The sequence below is a fragment of the Stegostoma tigrinum genome, chromosome 19 (assembly GCF_030684315.1).
Source record: "Stegostoma tigrinum isolate sSteTig4 chromosome 19, sSteTig4.hap1, whole genome shotgun sequence".
Lineage (NCBI taxonomy): Eukaryota > Metazoa > Chordata > Chondrichthyes > Orectolobiformes > Stegostomatidae > Stegostoma > Stegostoma tigrinum.
Window position 1 is genome coordinate 47,106,690 of NC_081372.1, and position 15,779 is coordinate 47,122,468.

Sequence of the window (15,779 nt, forward strand, 5' to 3'; positions counted from 1 at the left end):
GCGAAGCTGTGAAATCGCTTGGTCTGAATTAATAGGGTCAAAATGCAGGCACTGTCCTGTGTATTTTCAGCAGTGTAATGCTGGTTGAAGCTAAGTCTTTTCAGAGTAAGAAACCAAGCATTTTTCTCCCAGACAAGAGAAACTTACTGCACAAGACCTTTTTTCCCCTCTCTGATCGTCAATAATCACCATTCTCATAAGATGGTTCCCCTTTTGTACATCATAAGATCCTGAAGAATATCCCATTTCACGATTATTGACTCCTCTTCCATTTATTTTTACTTACAAAATTCATTTTTAAATTCCCCAATCGGTGAGGGCAAAAAAAAGCAAAATAAATTTTCTTTAGATTTTGAAAGTAAGACTTAGCGTGCCATATTGTGTTCAAAGCACTTGATTCATCGCGCATGATTCCAGCAACTTCAGAAAAGTGTCCCAAATATCATCCAGGACAGCGGAAATCAAGATCTAATTTGAGAAACAAGGCTGTGTTTAATTCCTCAGGCCTGGTGCCTCCCGGCTGTTCTCACACGAGTGATTTTATTTGCATTTTAAGCAGCTGTCCTGCTCTCCCCGAGCTGCGAGTGTAAACATTGTGATCGCCAGTGTTTTTCAATTGCTCCGAACTTCTCTCATGGTTTTCCCTCAACCCCAATTAGCAGGTCTTTGGGCTTAATGCATAATTTATGTGTGAGTGTGTTTGGAGCCTTTGTGCTTTTCTTTCTTTGTCTTATGGTTGTTTATTCTCGACATTCTCCAACTTCATGTGTTGTTGGGACTGAAGCATGTGTATGTGTGTATGGGATGGTTGACTGTCAATCAGGCCAGATCCTGGCCAATGAGGCATCTCTCTGTAGATTTTTTTTCATGTCTGGGGGAAGGAGGGTTTTAGTTGAAACTGACAACAAGCTGAATCACGCGGAGAGCAGAGACAGCCAGACAGAGGAATAGTGTGGACTCGGGGGGTTAGTAAGTAGCAGCTGTGACGCTGTGACAGAGAGACAAGGAGATTGTTCTCCTCGGGACTCTCGCTCTCCTGTCTGTGGGTCGGCAGGGACAGAAGGAGGAGAGGGGTTAAAGAAGAGGAACTAAACCCTCCCCTTCCCCGCGATGCTCTCGCCTTTTCTCCTCCAGCAGCCCGGGCAGAGCCGTGTCTTGCTGCTGCTGCTTCCCCAATGCGTGGGGAGGGGAGCCCGCTGCGCCACCCGAGCTGGAGCCGCTGTCGGGAGGGGATCCCAGAGCCGGGCGGCCGCTACCTTCACCGCCGGCGGCGGGGCAAGGAGTCACAGCAGCGGGGGAGTGGGCTGTACGGCCGCCCGGGGATGGTCAGACCCTCGCCTCGGTGCATTGAGAGGGCTGCGCACGGTGAGTATTGCTGCGGTAAGGTTTCCGATCGCATTCTTTTCTCTCTACCCTCCCCAATTCATTGAATCAGTCTGCTGGCAACATCAGGAACAGGGAACTCCTGTCTGTTTAACACGTGAACATCATCTGTTCAGCCGAGGCGCAAAAAAAGTTGTTGGTATTTTAAATTATTTATTATGTAACAGTGGCGCGTAAGCAAAAAGGGTAAAAACAAGTCAGATGTATCGGCTCCCAATACTTTGCAGCCACCGTTGCTTTTTTTTTGGCTTAATAACCTGTTAAATCAACAGCTGCATTTAAAAAATTGCTATAAGCCTGCTGTGAATTTTTCACTGGAGAGGAATTGTCAGATACAGTACGTCGGCTGGGTAAAGGTCAAAAGACAAGCTCCTGGGTCAGAGTTTACGATTTTTTTTGCAGGATTGGCGGACGGTAAGAGATAATTCTGGGGAGAGCTCGCTTATCCGTAGCTTGCAAATTAAGATAATCCCTAGGGTAGGCGGATGGATGCCTGCAAGTTTGGGATAAATTTAAGGTGTGGTTTAGTTTGTTGTATTTCTTTGTTCAACGGTTCATTTGTTAATACTACCTATGCAAACAGATTCCAAACGTTTTTTTTGTGTGTGTGTGTAACTTTATTGGATAGCAGCTTGATTATTTCCTGAAGGCTTACAGACTTGGATTTTAGATTACAAGGTCTTCTGAAATCACTACTTGTTTTGGATTGATCTCAACGTCTGCAACTGTACACCTGCCCACTAAAAATAAGACACTTTGCATTAATTCCTTGCAGCCGACAGCAATTGTTATTTTGTGATAGGAACATGGTGTTTTGGAACACAGTTTGTTTGAAGCACTGAATGCTTTGAGGTTTATAAACGGCACAGTAGGAAGGGAGTATATGAACTGAACAAAGTGGTAATAAACTGCATCACTGAAGTATGACAGCTGCAACATGTAAGCAGAGCAAGTGGGGACAGACTGTTGAAGATTGTCATGCAATCCAACATAAAATGACTGAGGTTAAGACTGAAAATTCTGGTTGGACTTTCCTATGAGGTTTAAGAGCCTCCACATCTTTAGTTTTATGGAAACAATACGGTTCACATCTTGCAGAAAGGTTTAGTATTTTGATTTATTTGGTGATCTGATGGCAAAGTAAATTCATTCATAATCCCATGTAAAGTTCTGTCTAGTTGCTAACATTACCTTTGATTTTTGAACAGGAATCACACAAAAGTTTAAATATTTGCTGGATTTCCAGTGAAATTTGTATACACAAATAAAAATGTAAACCCATTCACCATACTTTGCTATTTACTATAATCATGGCTGATTTTTTGCTCCAAACCTGTGTTCCACCTGCAAATCATACCCCTTTAATTCTGAGTCCTTAAACCTTCCAGTATTATTAATGAGGCACCCATGGAATCATCGGTTTCAAAGTTCAAGAATCTTTCAAAGAAATTTCTCGTAATTCAGTTTTAAGTGATTAGTTATTACCCTGACACTCCCATGATTGAGATGCCCAGTCAGGGAAAACAAAACTGTGTCAATCTGTAAAAGTTCTTCAGAATTTTGTGTTTCACTATGACATCTTAATCCAGAAGCTATTGCAAGTTCTAAAGATTAATGACATTATTTTAATGAATTAGTCCTAAAATAGACTGTGTTTCCAGTTGGTGTGTGTAGTCACAATCTTTCCTGGTGTTGTCGTTGGCGGTGGTGTAATAGGTCTGAGATGTTTCAGAATGAAGTACTAAATCATGTACAGCTTTCAATGGAGTATAAAATAACTTTGTAATCTGTAACTAGAATGGGAGTATTTTAGGGGTATTCACTAAATGTATATTTATCATGTAATATACTTTTAATTTCAAACTACAATGACTCACAGCATTAAAACCAAACTAGACAGAATTCAAATTATTTTCCTGTGAGTCACTGTAATTTGCTTATCACCTTCTCTTTGGGGAGGTGGTGTGAAATTAAAATATGCATGGTGGAAGGTGACATTGTGGGTTTACAAATGCTGGTATTGTCGCAAATAACATGCTGAGCAAGCATTGTGAAACTTTTTACCTTGGCTGGGACTTATACAGATAACGTGGGCCCCTGGATGATGTAGAGCAGAGAGATCTAGGGGTTCAGGTACATAATTCTATGAAATTTATATCACTGGTCGATAGGATGGGTATGGAGGCATTTAGCAAACTTGCCTTCATTGTTCAGACCTTTTGAGTATAGGAGTTGGGACATCATGTTCGGGTTGTACAGGCCTGTTTTGGAGTACTGTATGCAGTTCTGGTCCCCCTGTTATAGGAAGGATAATATTAAACTCGAGGGTTCAGAAAAGATTTTCTAGGATGTTGCCGAGAATGGAAGATTTGAGGTATAAAAGTAAACTGGAAAACCTGGAACTTTTTTCACAGGACCATAAGAGTTTGAGGGGTGATCTTTTATTGAGGTTTGTAAACATCTTGAGGGGCATAGACAAAGTGAATGGCAAGGGTCTTTTCCCAAGGATAAAGGGAGTTGAAAACTACAGGGCAAAATTTTAAGGTGAGAGGAGAAAGATTTAAACAAAGCATGAGGGATAACTTTTTTTTTTACACAGTGGATTGTGTGTGGAATGAACTGCCAGAGAATGTGGAGGATGCAGGTAGTTTACAAGACATTTAGATAAGTGCATGAATTAAAAGCTGCTTGGAGAGATATGGGCCAAGCACAGGTGGGTGGGACTAATTTAGTTTGGGAACATGGACTGGCTGGACTGATGGGTCTGTTTCTGTGCTGTGTGACTCTGATTCTAGCCAATCCAAATTAATGTGATAATTGACTTTCTCTCCATTAGAAGTGGGGATGTGCAATCATCGACAAACAGTGTTCAGCACCGTTTGCAAGTCAGCAGACCTTGAAGCAGCCAATGTTCAAATGCAACAAGATCTGGACAATAGCCAAACTTGGCCTGGCAAGTGGCAAATAACATTTGTGCCTTGCAATTGACAGGCAATAACAGTTTCCAATAAGAGAATCTAAGCACCATCCCTTGACATTCGCTGGTGCTACTGAATCCGCTATTGTGCGCATCCTCGGTGCTACCATTGACCAGAAACTCAACTGGACGCACCACATAATCACAGGCTACAAGAACAGGTCAGAGACTAGGAATACTGAGACTGATAACTCCCCTTATGATTCCTCAAAGTTTATTCACCATTTACGAGGTTCTATCATACTCTTCTCTTGCCTGGATGTGTGCAGCTATAACAAAAGTTGGAAAGCCTGACACCATCCAGGACATAGCAGCCTGCTTGATTGGCACTATATCCACTTGCTCCACCACGGATGCTCAGTAACAGCGGTGTGTACTACTGTCAAGATTCAATGAAGAAGCTTACCAAAGATCCTTAGTCAGCGCCTCCCAAAGCCCAGTGATCACATCCATCTAGAAGGACAAGTGTAGGAGCTATATGAAAACGCCACCAGCAACAGATTCCCCTCTAAGTTGCTCACCATCCTGGTTTGGAAATATACCACTTTTCCTTCAGTGTTGCTGTGTCAAAATCCTGGAATTGCTTTCCTAAAGATAGTGGTAGTCAACCCACAGCACGTGGACTGCAGCGGTTCAAGAAGGCAGCTCGTTGCTAGTTGCCCTTGAGAAGGTGGCAGTGAAGAATAAAAATACTGGCTCGCCAGTGACACCCACATCCCATGAATGAATTTATAAAGAGGTGTTAAGGACTTCCTGTTGCAGTAGGTATTGAAGCTGTGAACTTTGTACAAGTTGTTTAGAATTAAGAACAAATCAGATGTCACAATTTCATGATTAGCTCATATTAAAAACGCATACAGTAAGATAATTTAGCTTGAAATGGTGACATTGATTTACAGCAAATTGGATCTGAAATCTTTGAAATGAAATGGTCTGAATGGATAGATTTAACGATGAGCTCAGTGAGCATATTCATAAAGTTGTGCACATTGATTTGACCAGTTTCTTTAGAGATTAATTCAACAGCTGAATTTAACTGTTAATCTTCCTTTTCATGAAATGGGCAAATTAATTTGAGTATGTCTAATGGCGTTGTACGTGGTGAAATGCATGACAAGTTTTAGTGTATGTCATGGTGTTACGAAAGGGGCGAAACTATGCGCCAGTCAGAAAATAATTTAATGAACTCTTTTTAGTCATTTTAAATACAGAGTACAATGGGTGTATACCTCAATTATGCTCTGATCTCACTGATTACATTCCCACCTTTGTGGTGTAATTTTTCTGAACAAAATAACTTGAGGGCCCAGTAATTCCATGTGAAATTGATCTTTCTTGTTGCATGAAAATTACAGCCAAAGAAGTGTTCAAACAGAAATGATTAGTCAGCTGTGATGTGCTTTAATTTAGCTTCTGACGGTTGGTGTATAAAGCAGAGCAGCATGTTCCGAGTCATAACCTCCTGTAGCTTTGGCTGAAGTAGATTCAGCAAATTTATGTTGCAGAGTTCTTGAGGCAAAAGCTTCCATCATCTATTGCAGCCTTCATTGGGATGGCCACCATTACTTTCAATGTCAATGTCAATGAGCAGAGGAGAACAACCCAGGATCTGAGTTCCTAATTGCCATATGATCACGCTTTTGCCCCCATCTCATCCACTACAAATTCTGTAAAAGAAAGTCAGATCAGGACAAGTTTGTGCTTGGTTGTAGTAGTTGGGTGGCCATGCACTTTAAGAAATTTTGTTGAAGATGAGTAACTGTTTTGGGATAATAGCGTGTGCTAATGAAACAACACCCCTGCATGTCCTATTGTTCTCAGAAGATGATTCAAAAGGAGAATCATGTCAGTACATTTGTAACTATTGAACCATAATGAACAGGATCAAGCTATGACATTTGTTTGGTTTATTTTAACTTTCTTAATCAGTTAATTCTTTCAAGATACTACGTAATCAAGTTTGGTGCTTTTTTGTTTCTGTCTGAATTAAAAGGCATAGTGTGAATTATTTTGCATGAGAACCAAATACCCCTACGCTGTGGAAGGAAACAAAAAGCTCTGCAGTATAGTTAGATATTTACTTACAACTGCATTAAACTTTAGTGGATCCCTACTACATTGCTCTCACTAAGTGAAAGAGTGCACTGTTTATGACTGCAAGTATTGGCATCTACATAGCCTTTAATCAATGTTGTGTTTGGAAACTTGAGAGTAAATTGCTGTTTTGAGAGAAATTGCTTTGTGAATGTGTATCAGCTGGAAGTTTTAGACTGAGTTGAGCTGTGGAGTAAAATATCTTACTAGCAGTGCTCAGAAACATGCACAATAATTTTATGGGTGAGTTTAATCAAATTGTGTTTGCAAAATATAAACACTTTTTAAAAACTCTTTATCAAGGCATATGTTTAGTCTCTGGTACCCACTGCTGCCAAATGCCTCCAGACCCAACGAGATGTCCAAGGAAAGTGTTTGGAATGACTTGCTTAGTTTGCTTGCATTTGACTGTTTCACTGCCTTTTCAAGTTCTGCTGTGTGCCCACCCATTGAGGTACAACAAGGTCATTCAGATGACTTCACTCTTGGGGCCTCACCACCTCAGTGCTTGTGAATGTTCCTTGTGTACCTGCCTGAGATTGAAAATTTGGGATCGAAACCTCTATACGAATATATTGTGTTTATTTTAATCCCCAGTGGCCATGCAAATATTTATTTCCCTGAGCCTAAAACAGATTATTTGGGTATTACCATCTTACCTTTTCCGGAAGTTCACTAAATAGAACTGGGCAGTGAATGTTCATGTTACAAGACTGCTTATGCTATAAAATTATACTGGCCGTAAAGCTGTTTGGAGTGTCTGGTAATGAAAAGCACTATATAAATGCAAGTTTTTGTTTTATTCATCTATAATTCTGTTGCTAAAGTAAAGGTGGAGAATGTTGTATCATTATGCTTTAAAAGTTCAGTTTATTTGAGGAGATTAGGGATCGTATGAAGTTACAGTACTTGGTAGTAGGGATATAAGACGTCGGTTCCAAAAAAAATTATTCAAGCGCTACAGCAAGCTGTCAGCTGCTACTTAGTAATAGTCTTTCTGTGTCTGAGTCAAGAATTCATGGTTTCAAGAGACTTGAGCACACATCCAAGCCTAATGCTCTAGTTCCTTTCTGTCAGAAATGGTGTGCTTCTGAGAAATCACGAAACTGAGGCTCTATTTGTCTTAAACAAAAAACAAAAATTGCTACAGAAACTCAACAGTTCTTGCAGCAACTGTGGCCAGAGAAAGAGAGTTAATGTTTCCACTCCAGTGGTAAAGACAGAACAAGATTAGGAAAGTAAACACATGGTAAGAGGAATGGTGTGGGGAAGAGGCGTTCCATTTTCATGGGGCACTGACATAGTATTGGAATAGGAGAGAATTGTAGCTTTGGGATGGGTTCCACTTGAACCCAATCTAGGACCAGGATCCTAGTAGGAAGGCTGAGTAGAGGGGCCATAAGGACTTTAAACTAGTTGGGGGTGAAGGGGGGAGGCTATTAAAGTTTGAGGCATTGGCAGCAGGACAAAGAGTATGGAAAGGATCAAAAATCTAACTTCAGGCCGAGCACATAAGGGGATACCTATGAAAAGGGAAGTGGTCAAGGAAGGACTGACGTTCACATCTAGTCTCCTGCTATACGAGGGATGTTGTGAAACTTGAAAGGGTTCAGAAAACGTTTTTTTTTCCTCGAGGATGTTGCCAGGGATAGAGGGTTTGAGCTGTATGGAGAGGCTGAATGTGTTGGGGCTATTTTCCCTGGAGTGTCAGAGGCTGAGGGGTGACCTTATAGAAGTTTACAAAAGCCATGGCACTCACAATAAGATGAATAGTCGGGAATTTTTCCCGGGGTCGGTGAGGCTAAAACTAGGGGGCCTAAGCTTATGGTGAGATGGGGAAAAATATATAGGGAACCTGTGTATGTTCTCCTGAAGAAGGTGGTTTGAGTATGGAATGAGCTGCCAGAGGAATTGTTGGCCGATACAATTAATACATCTAGAAGGTATCTGGATGGGTACATAAATGGGAAGGGTTTAGAGTGATATGGACCAAATGCTGGCCAAAGGAACTGATCAATTTAGGATACCTGGTTAGCATGGATGTGTTGGACGGAGGGGTCTGTTTCCATGTTGTACATCTCTATGATCCTATGATATACTTAACTGCACAGAGCATTCGAATCAGAGTAAATGACCTCCTAGGAAAAATGGAAATTGGCGGGTACGACAGTGTGGGCATCACAGATGTGGCTGCGAGCGGATCAGATCTGGGAGCTAAATATCCAAGGATATGTGTCCTATCAAAAAGACAGGCAGATGGGCAGGGTTGCCTTCTTAGTAAGAAATAAAATTAAATCCATAGCAAGAAATGATCTGTGGTTGGAACTCCTAGAACCTGTGTGGGTAGAGTCAAGGAACCGCAAAGGAAATGAGACTGATGAGAGTTATGTACAAGCCTCCCTTCAGTATGCTAGTGGACGAGGGAAGTCAGATGGGTAGCAGATTCCATGAAAAGGAATATGTGGAATGTCTGTTTGTGTCTTTTTTTCTGGGAGGAGCTTGTGGTAGAGCCAACTTGGGAACAGGAAATTCTGGATTTAATGATATGTATTAGAGTCATACAGCACGGAAACAGACCGTTCGGTCCAACCAGTCTGTGCTGACCGTACTCCCAAATAAAACTAGTCCCATCTGTCTGCTCCTGGCCCATATCCCTCCAAATCTTTCCTATTCACATTCTTATCCAAATGTCTCTTAAACGTTGTAATTATACCCACGTTCACCACTTCCTCAGTAAGTTCATTCCATATGTGAACCCCACCCTCTGTGTAAAATATTTGCTCTTCATCTGAGAGGAGGGCTTGATTTGGGAGCTTAAAGTGAAGGAATACTGAGGGTGCAGTGACTGTGATATGATGGCATTCACCCTGCCATTTGAAAGGGAGCAGCTGGATTCAGATTTAATAGTGTTACAATTGAGTAGAGGTAACTAAGAAAACCTGAAGGAACAGCTGGCCAGAGTTAATAGGGAAATCAGGAACGGCATAAATGGAAAGATAAAGCATACAATGTGGTAAAGGTTAATGGGAAGCGAGAGGATTGGGGAGCCTTTTAAAAACCAATGGAGGATACGTTTTAAAAAAGCAATAAGGAGTAAAAGAGATTTAAATATGAGTGTAAGCTATCTAGTAATACTAAAAAAAAAATCAGATATGTAGAAGGTAAGAGAGGCATGAGTTGACATTGGACTACTGGAAAGTAAGGCCGGGAAAATAATGGGAAACAAAGAAGTGGCAGAGGAATTGAATAGGTACTTTGACTGTGAAAACCGGTGCAAAGACATCAACAGCATACCAGCAATCTGAGAGGATGGGGGCAGAGGTGTGTGTCACGGCCATCACTAAGGAGAAGGTGCTGGGAAGCTGAAAGTTTTGAAGGTGGATAAATCAGTCAGACCAGATGGACTGCATTTGGAGAGGTCTGCAGGAAATAGCTGAAGAGGTTGTGGCGGCATCGATGGTGATCGTTCGTAAATCAATGGAGTCAGGTAGGTTCACAGAAATCCCACTGGAAAATGGGTAATGTAACACCCTGTTTAAGAAGGGAAGCAGTCAGAAGATGGGAAGGTACAAGCTAGTTAGCCTGGCTGTTCTTGGTAAGACTTGAGCCGATCATTTAAGGATGGGATAGCAGAGGACCTGGAAGTGTAGCATAAAATAGGGCCAAGTCAAGGCAGATCATGCCTGACAAATCTGTTGGAATTCTTTGAGGAGGTAACAAGCAAGTTAAACAAAAGAAAGCCAGTGGATGTGATCAATTTGGATTTCTAGAAAGCCTTTGACAAGTTGCCACGCAGGAGGCTGCTAAATAAGTTAGGAGCCCATGGTATTAGGGACATGGTGTTGACATTGGTAGAAGATTGGCCTACTGGCAGAAGGCATGGAGTGGGGGTAATGAGGTCTTTTTCAGAGTAGCAGCTGATGACTAGCAGAGTTTGCTTGGGACTATGATGGAACCACAACAATTTACGTTATATGGTAAGAATCTGGACGAAGCAACGGAGGGCACCCTCTTGCTAAGTTTGCCATTGGCACAAAGATAGGTGGATAGATAAGTAGTATTGAGGATGCAGAAGGATGGACAGGCTAGAAGTGTGGCAAAGAAGTGTGGCAAAGAAGTGACATCAGGAACATAATGTGGAAATTATGCAAGCTTATACACTTTGATAGGAAGAATAGAGGCAGACTATTTTCTAAATGGAAAAAGGCTTCAGAATTCTGAAGCAGAAAGAGACTCTGGTATACTAGTTCAAGATTCTCTTAAGATTAACATGCAGGTTTACTTGGCAGTTGGGAAGGCAAATGCAATGTTAGCATTCATTTCAAGAGGGCTAGAATACAAGAGTAGGGTTCTTAGGCAGTATGAGGATCTGGTCAGATTGCATTTGGAATATTGAGAACAGTTTTGGGCCCCATGTCTGGGGAAGGAAGTGCTGAACTTGGGGGTCTAGAAGAGGTGGCATCATGGCTCAGTGATTGGCACTGCTGCCTCACTGTGCCAGGGACCCAGGTTTGATTCTACCCCTGGGTGACTGTATGGAGTTTGCACATTCTCCCTCTGTCTGTGTGGGTTTCCTCCCACAGTCCAAAGATGTACAGGCTAGGAGGATTGGCCATGCTGAATTGCCCATAGTGTACAGGAATGTGTAGATTAAATGGGTTATAGGGGGATGGGTCTGGGTGGGATGTTCTGTTGGTCGGTATGGACTTCTTGGGCCAAAGGGCCTGTTTCCATGCTGCAGGGATTATGGTTGTATGTCTGTAAGAGGTGCACAAGAATGATTCCAGTGATAAAGGACTTATTGTTTGAGGAGTGGTTAAGGACTTTGGATCTGTACTTGATGGAGTTTAGAAGGATGACCGAGGATCTGATTCACGCTTGCAGAATACTGGGAAGCTTGGATAGAATGGAATTGGAGAAGATGTCAGTGGTAGCAGAGACTAGGACCCAGGGCACAGCCTCATAGTAAAGAATGATCTTTGGAACTGTGGTAGGAGGAATTTCTTCAGTTAGAGGGTGGTGAATCTGTGGAATTCATTACTGCTGAAGAATGTGGTCATTGAATGTACATAAGACAGACAGAAATAGACCCTTCATTAGTGAGGGCATCAAGGGCAATATGGAATAGGCAGCAGAATGGGATTGAGAAGCATATCAGCTGTGATTGAATGGTGAGTTGACCTGTGGGGCCGAATGGCCTAATTCTGCTCCCGTGTCTGTTGTCTTCTGAGCCAGTTTTTTTTTTGGAAACCTGATCACTTACTGTGCTGTTTGTAGGAGCTTGTGTTTACAAATTGGCTGCTTTATTTCTATATTTTACCCTGTCTGTGTTTTTGGGCAGTGATAAATTACTTACAGTATGATTGCAAGAAGAGTGGGGATTTTTTTCATGCAGTGTCGACCAGCACTTTTCCGTCATCCAAATATATCACAAAAGCTATTGGAAATTTGAAATATTGTATGTGGAAAGTGCTGGGAAATCTCAGCTGACTTTGGCTGCATTTGTGAATTGAGAAATAGAATTAAAATTTGAGCTTCTTCTGAACCATGTTCACTTACCCCATTTAGTGTTTGTGGGAGCTTGCTGCATGAAAATTATTTATTTCTGCATTTTATAATAGGGGCTATACTGAAGACAAAAGTAATTCATTGACTGGTGTGTTGGGATATCCTAAGGTTGTGCACAATTTAGACACAAATATATTTTGATTGTTGGGAAGATAAATTTACACTATTGATTAGAATTACTTTTTAAAAAAACTTGATTGTTGCATAACAGAACTGCAGTAGTTATGGAATCATGGTTATACACCTCCATGCTGACGAGATGTCCTGAACTGATCTAGCCGCATTTGCCAGCGTTTGGCCCCATCCCTCTAACCCCTTCCTATTCATGTACTCATCAGATGCCTTTTGAATGACGTAATTGTACTCGCCTCCACCACTTCCTCTGGCAACTTGTTCCATGCACATACCACCCTCTGCATGAAAGTGTTGCCCCCTCAGATTCCTTTTCAGTATACATTGGCTGTGTGAAGTCAGATCTGTGTCACACGCTGAGGCCTGGCTGCTATGAGCAGTGGGAACAGGTGAATGTACGTTTTGAATGCTAGTCAATGATAAAGGTTAAGGGTGTGAGCTGGTGGGATTCTCTTTGACTCGGTATGCCTAAATGTTTGTATTTACAAAGCTCCAGTTTTAGCTACAAGTTTAGCTACTGAGCCAACTATAATTATGTTCTGTGCAGAAAAGAAGATTATTTGTGTTATTTGTTCTTGAAGCCCTGGTCACATTCGTCCTGTAGATGAAACGTTAAACTAAGCCTTCCTTGTCATTGGGCTATTACAGCTCCCACTGTGTTATTCTAAAGAGGACTTTGGCCATGTCAGCAGACAGGGCTCCCAATGTTTATTTATCTGTGAACCGACGATACTTACAAACAGGTTATCTTGCAGTTAACGAATTGTTGTCTGTGGGATCATCTTATGTAGAAGTTGTGTTGCAGCATTCTCAGCTGGATACTATTCAGCTGGTAACAAAATCGTCTGGCTGTCTAACAGCCAATCATTTAATAGGATTTTCACAGACATGCTGCAACCCACCACAAATAAAATGTGCAGAGCGTGACAGAAAGTTCTTTAATTGTTTTTCACTTGGACAAAGTTCATGATTGGGACATGCACATGATTGGGACATGCACAATGAGAGAATGTAGAAACTAAAATATTCTGAACAATGGACCTATTGGTTGCTTTAGCAATCAAAACTTTTTTGTGGGGAATGGATTGTTAGCTGTATTCTCCAAATGTTGGTAATTACATGATTGTTAAAATTCCAGTTTGATAGAATAAGCCGTAGTTTTCATGGACTTCTGATAGCAATGTTAGAGTACGGAAGTTGCATTTTCAGTGAGAACCACAGCGCAGTTTGTGGTGGAGCACTGTGTGACATACTGGAACTTCAGGATTTCTGTGCGTGCCTGACATCCTGAAGCTGCGGTCAATTTCAGAGGGTAATGACAAATACTGACAGCTCATCATTATGTAAAGGTTTATACCAATAGTTTTTGACCTAGGAGAAAGTGTGTGTGTGTGAGAGATAAATTGAGGGAATCACAGAATCGTTACAGTATAGGAGACTATTCAGTCCATTGTTTATATAAGACACGTCCTTTTGAGGTGCTGAGGGATTCTACATCTGGGACCTTCACTGGCCTATCCAGACTACCAGTGCAATGTTTATGTGTATCAACAGTCTGTCATTGTGTGGATGCTGGAAGTGGCAATACAGACGTGCTACCACTAAAAGACAACATCAACAGCATGCTCTGTGGCTGGCAATTGCGTTCCACAGAAGCTATGAAAGTGCTGCTTTATGAAGTGCATCTATTTCTTTTATTATGTACTGTTCAACTAGCCAGTCCTGCTGGATGACTACTAACCATTTCTACATGTGTACATTTGACAAATTGATAGCTGGTCCTTCACACAAGACTGCATAGGTGCAGTAGTATTATCACGTATTAAGTTAGATGAATAGTGAGGATAATGCAACTCCGTAGTAACCAAAAGCTGGCGTTCTTGCTATTGACCTTAAACAGTACTCAGCAGCGACTGTTTGTGTGCGATGCTACAACTGTAAAATGCTAATGCAGAGATGAAGTTACATCAGAAGAATGCTGAGTGATCGAAAATTTAGTATAGAATGGGGGGAAACCTGTGTAGAGTAGAAAAACAAAAGAAAGAACTTTTTATGTATGTTCTACAAACAATTGGTACTTTCCAGAGTAATACAAATAATACAGACAAATACTGAAGTTGGGTTTGTAGGGATAATGATATGTTTGAGCTGTTTTCAGAAATAAGCACATAAGAACGTGAAGCACGAATCGGCAATTCAGCCCCTCGAGTCTGCCCCATCATTTCTGACCTGTCAATCTAAATTAGCCTATAAGGAGAAACATTGGCTCAGTGTCTACTTTTGTCAATCCCTTTACCATCTTTTATGCTTTAATTAGATTGAAAGAATGAGAGGCAATCTGTAGTAAGTGTAGGTCTAATTTGCTCAAACAGTCTTCAGAGAGGAGACCTAAATGACTGGTGAATTATTTTAACAACACATCAAGTCAGACACCATCATTGATTTTTTTTAAAATTTAAAAATCATGCAGCCCCAGAATGTAAACTGGCTGCCCTATACATACCTCAGATTAAAGATTTGAGTAAGGTCAGAACTGCACTATTTAGCATTGTTTTGCATTTAAAGCTGTACGGTCTGTCATTAATCTTGATGCTCTTGTCATTTAAAATCTCTTGTTTTTTGGTAAATCCTTAATTTTCTAAACTGACCTGTTACTCAAGGCATTGTTTTCCCTCATGTAGTGGAAAGTGAATTTTTTTTGCATTTCTTGTATCTTGTGTTTGTCAAATGGAACTTTTGTTTATGGAATCATAATATCCCTACGGTGAAGAGACCATTCAGCCCATCAAGTCAGCACCAACCCTCGGAAGAGCATCCCACTCAGACCCACACCCAGACCCACACCCCCACCCAATTCCTGTAACCTTGCATTCCCCATGGCTCATTCATTTGAAACTGTGCATCCGTGGATGCAATGCGACAGTTTAACATGACCTAACCTGCACGTCTTTGGACTGTGGGAGCAATCTGGTGCATCCCGGAAGAAACCCATGCAGACATGGGGAAGAAAGTGCAAACTTCACACAATCGGTCATCCAAGGCTGGAATCAAACCAGGATTCCTGGTGCTATGCGGCAGCATGTGCTGAATCTCTGAGAAAGGGCTGGAGAGGATATTGGATGCATTTACGTTCATGAAATGAATTATGGAAGACATGGTTCACAAGCTCACTTTTCTAATAGCAGACGAGAAATTAGAGGAATGACTGACACCAACTGGTCCACAATCAATTGGTAGAATCCAGATAAAGTGTAATACTTCGTAAATTGTAAACATTTTCCCAGAAAATTTGGAAAGAAAACTAAGCTCATATGGCGCAGCTAAGTGGGGAAAGATCAGAATGAGATCATTACCAGTTAAACTACAATTACTGTGGTGGTAATTGAGGAAACCAAAACACCCCCTCCTCATCCTGGAATGTACCATGGAATCTTTTATACCACCTGAGTAGACAGACAGGTTTATTGATTCATCCAGCAAACTCATGCAGTTTTCAGCTCATCAACTCATCCAGCTTTCCCTCAAAACCCAGTGTCAACCCAGTTTATTTGCTTGTGTGTATAGGGATGGGGGATCTTATAAATTTATAACCTTTATCTCATGAGAGAGCACATCTTTGTGTAAA

The 15,779-nt window shown here is 41.3% G+C and overlaps 1 protein-coding gene across 1 annotated transcript in view; it reads left to right on the plus strand.

Moving 5' to 3' along the window:
* The first annotated feature begins 866 nt into the window (after positions 1–866).
* fam210b (family with sequence similarity 210 member B) overlaps positions 867–15,779 on the plus strand; it is a 57,960-nt gene continuing 43,047 nt past the window's right edge. The window contains exon 1 of the mRNA XM_048550154.2: positions 867–1,365. Coding sequence (XP_048406111.1) covers positions 1,111–1,365 — 255 coding nt within the window. The 5' untranslated portion in view covers positions 867–1,110. The remainder of the gene's footprint in view (positions 1,366–15,779) is intronic.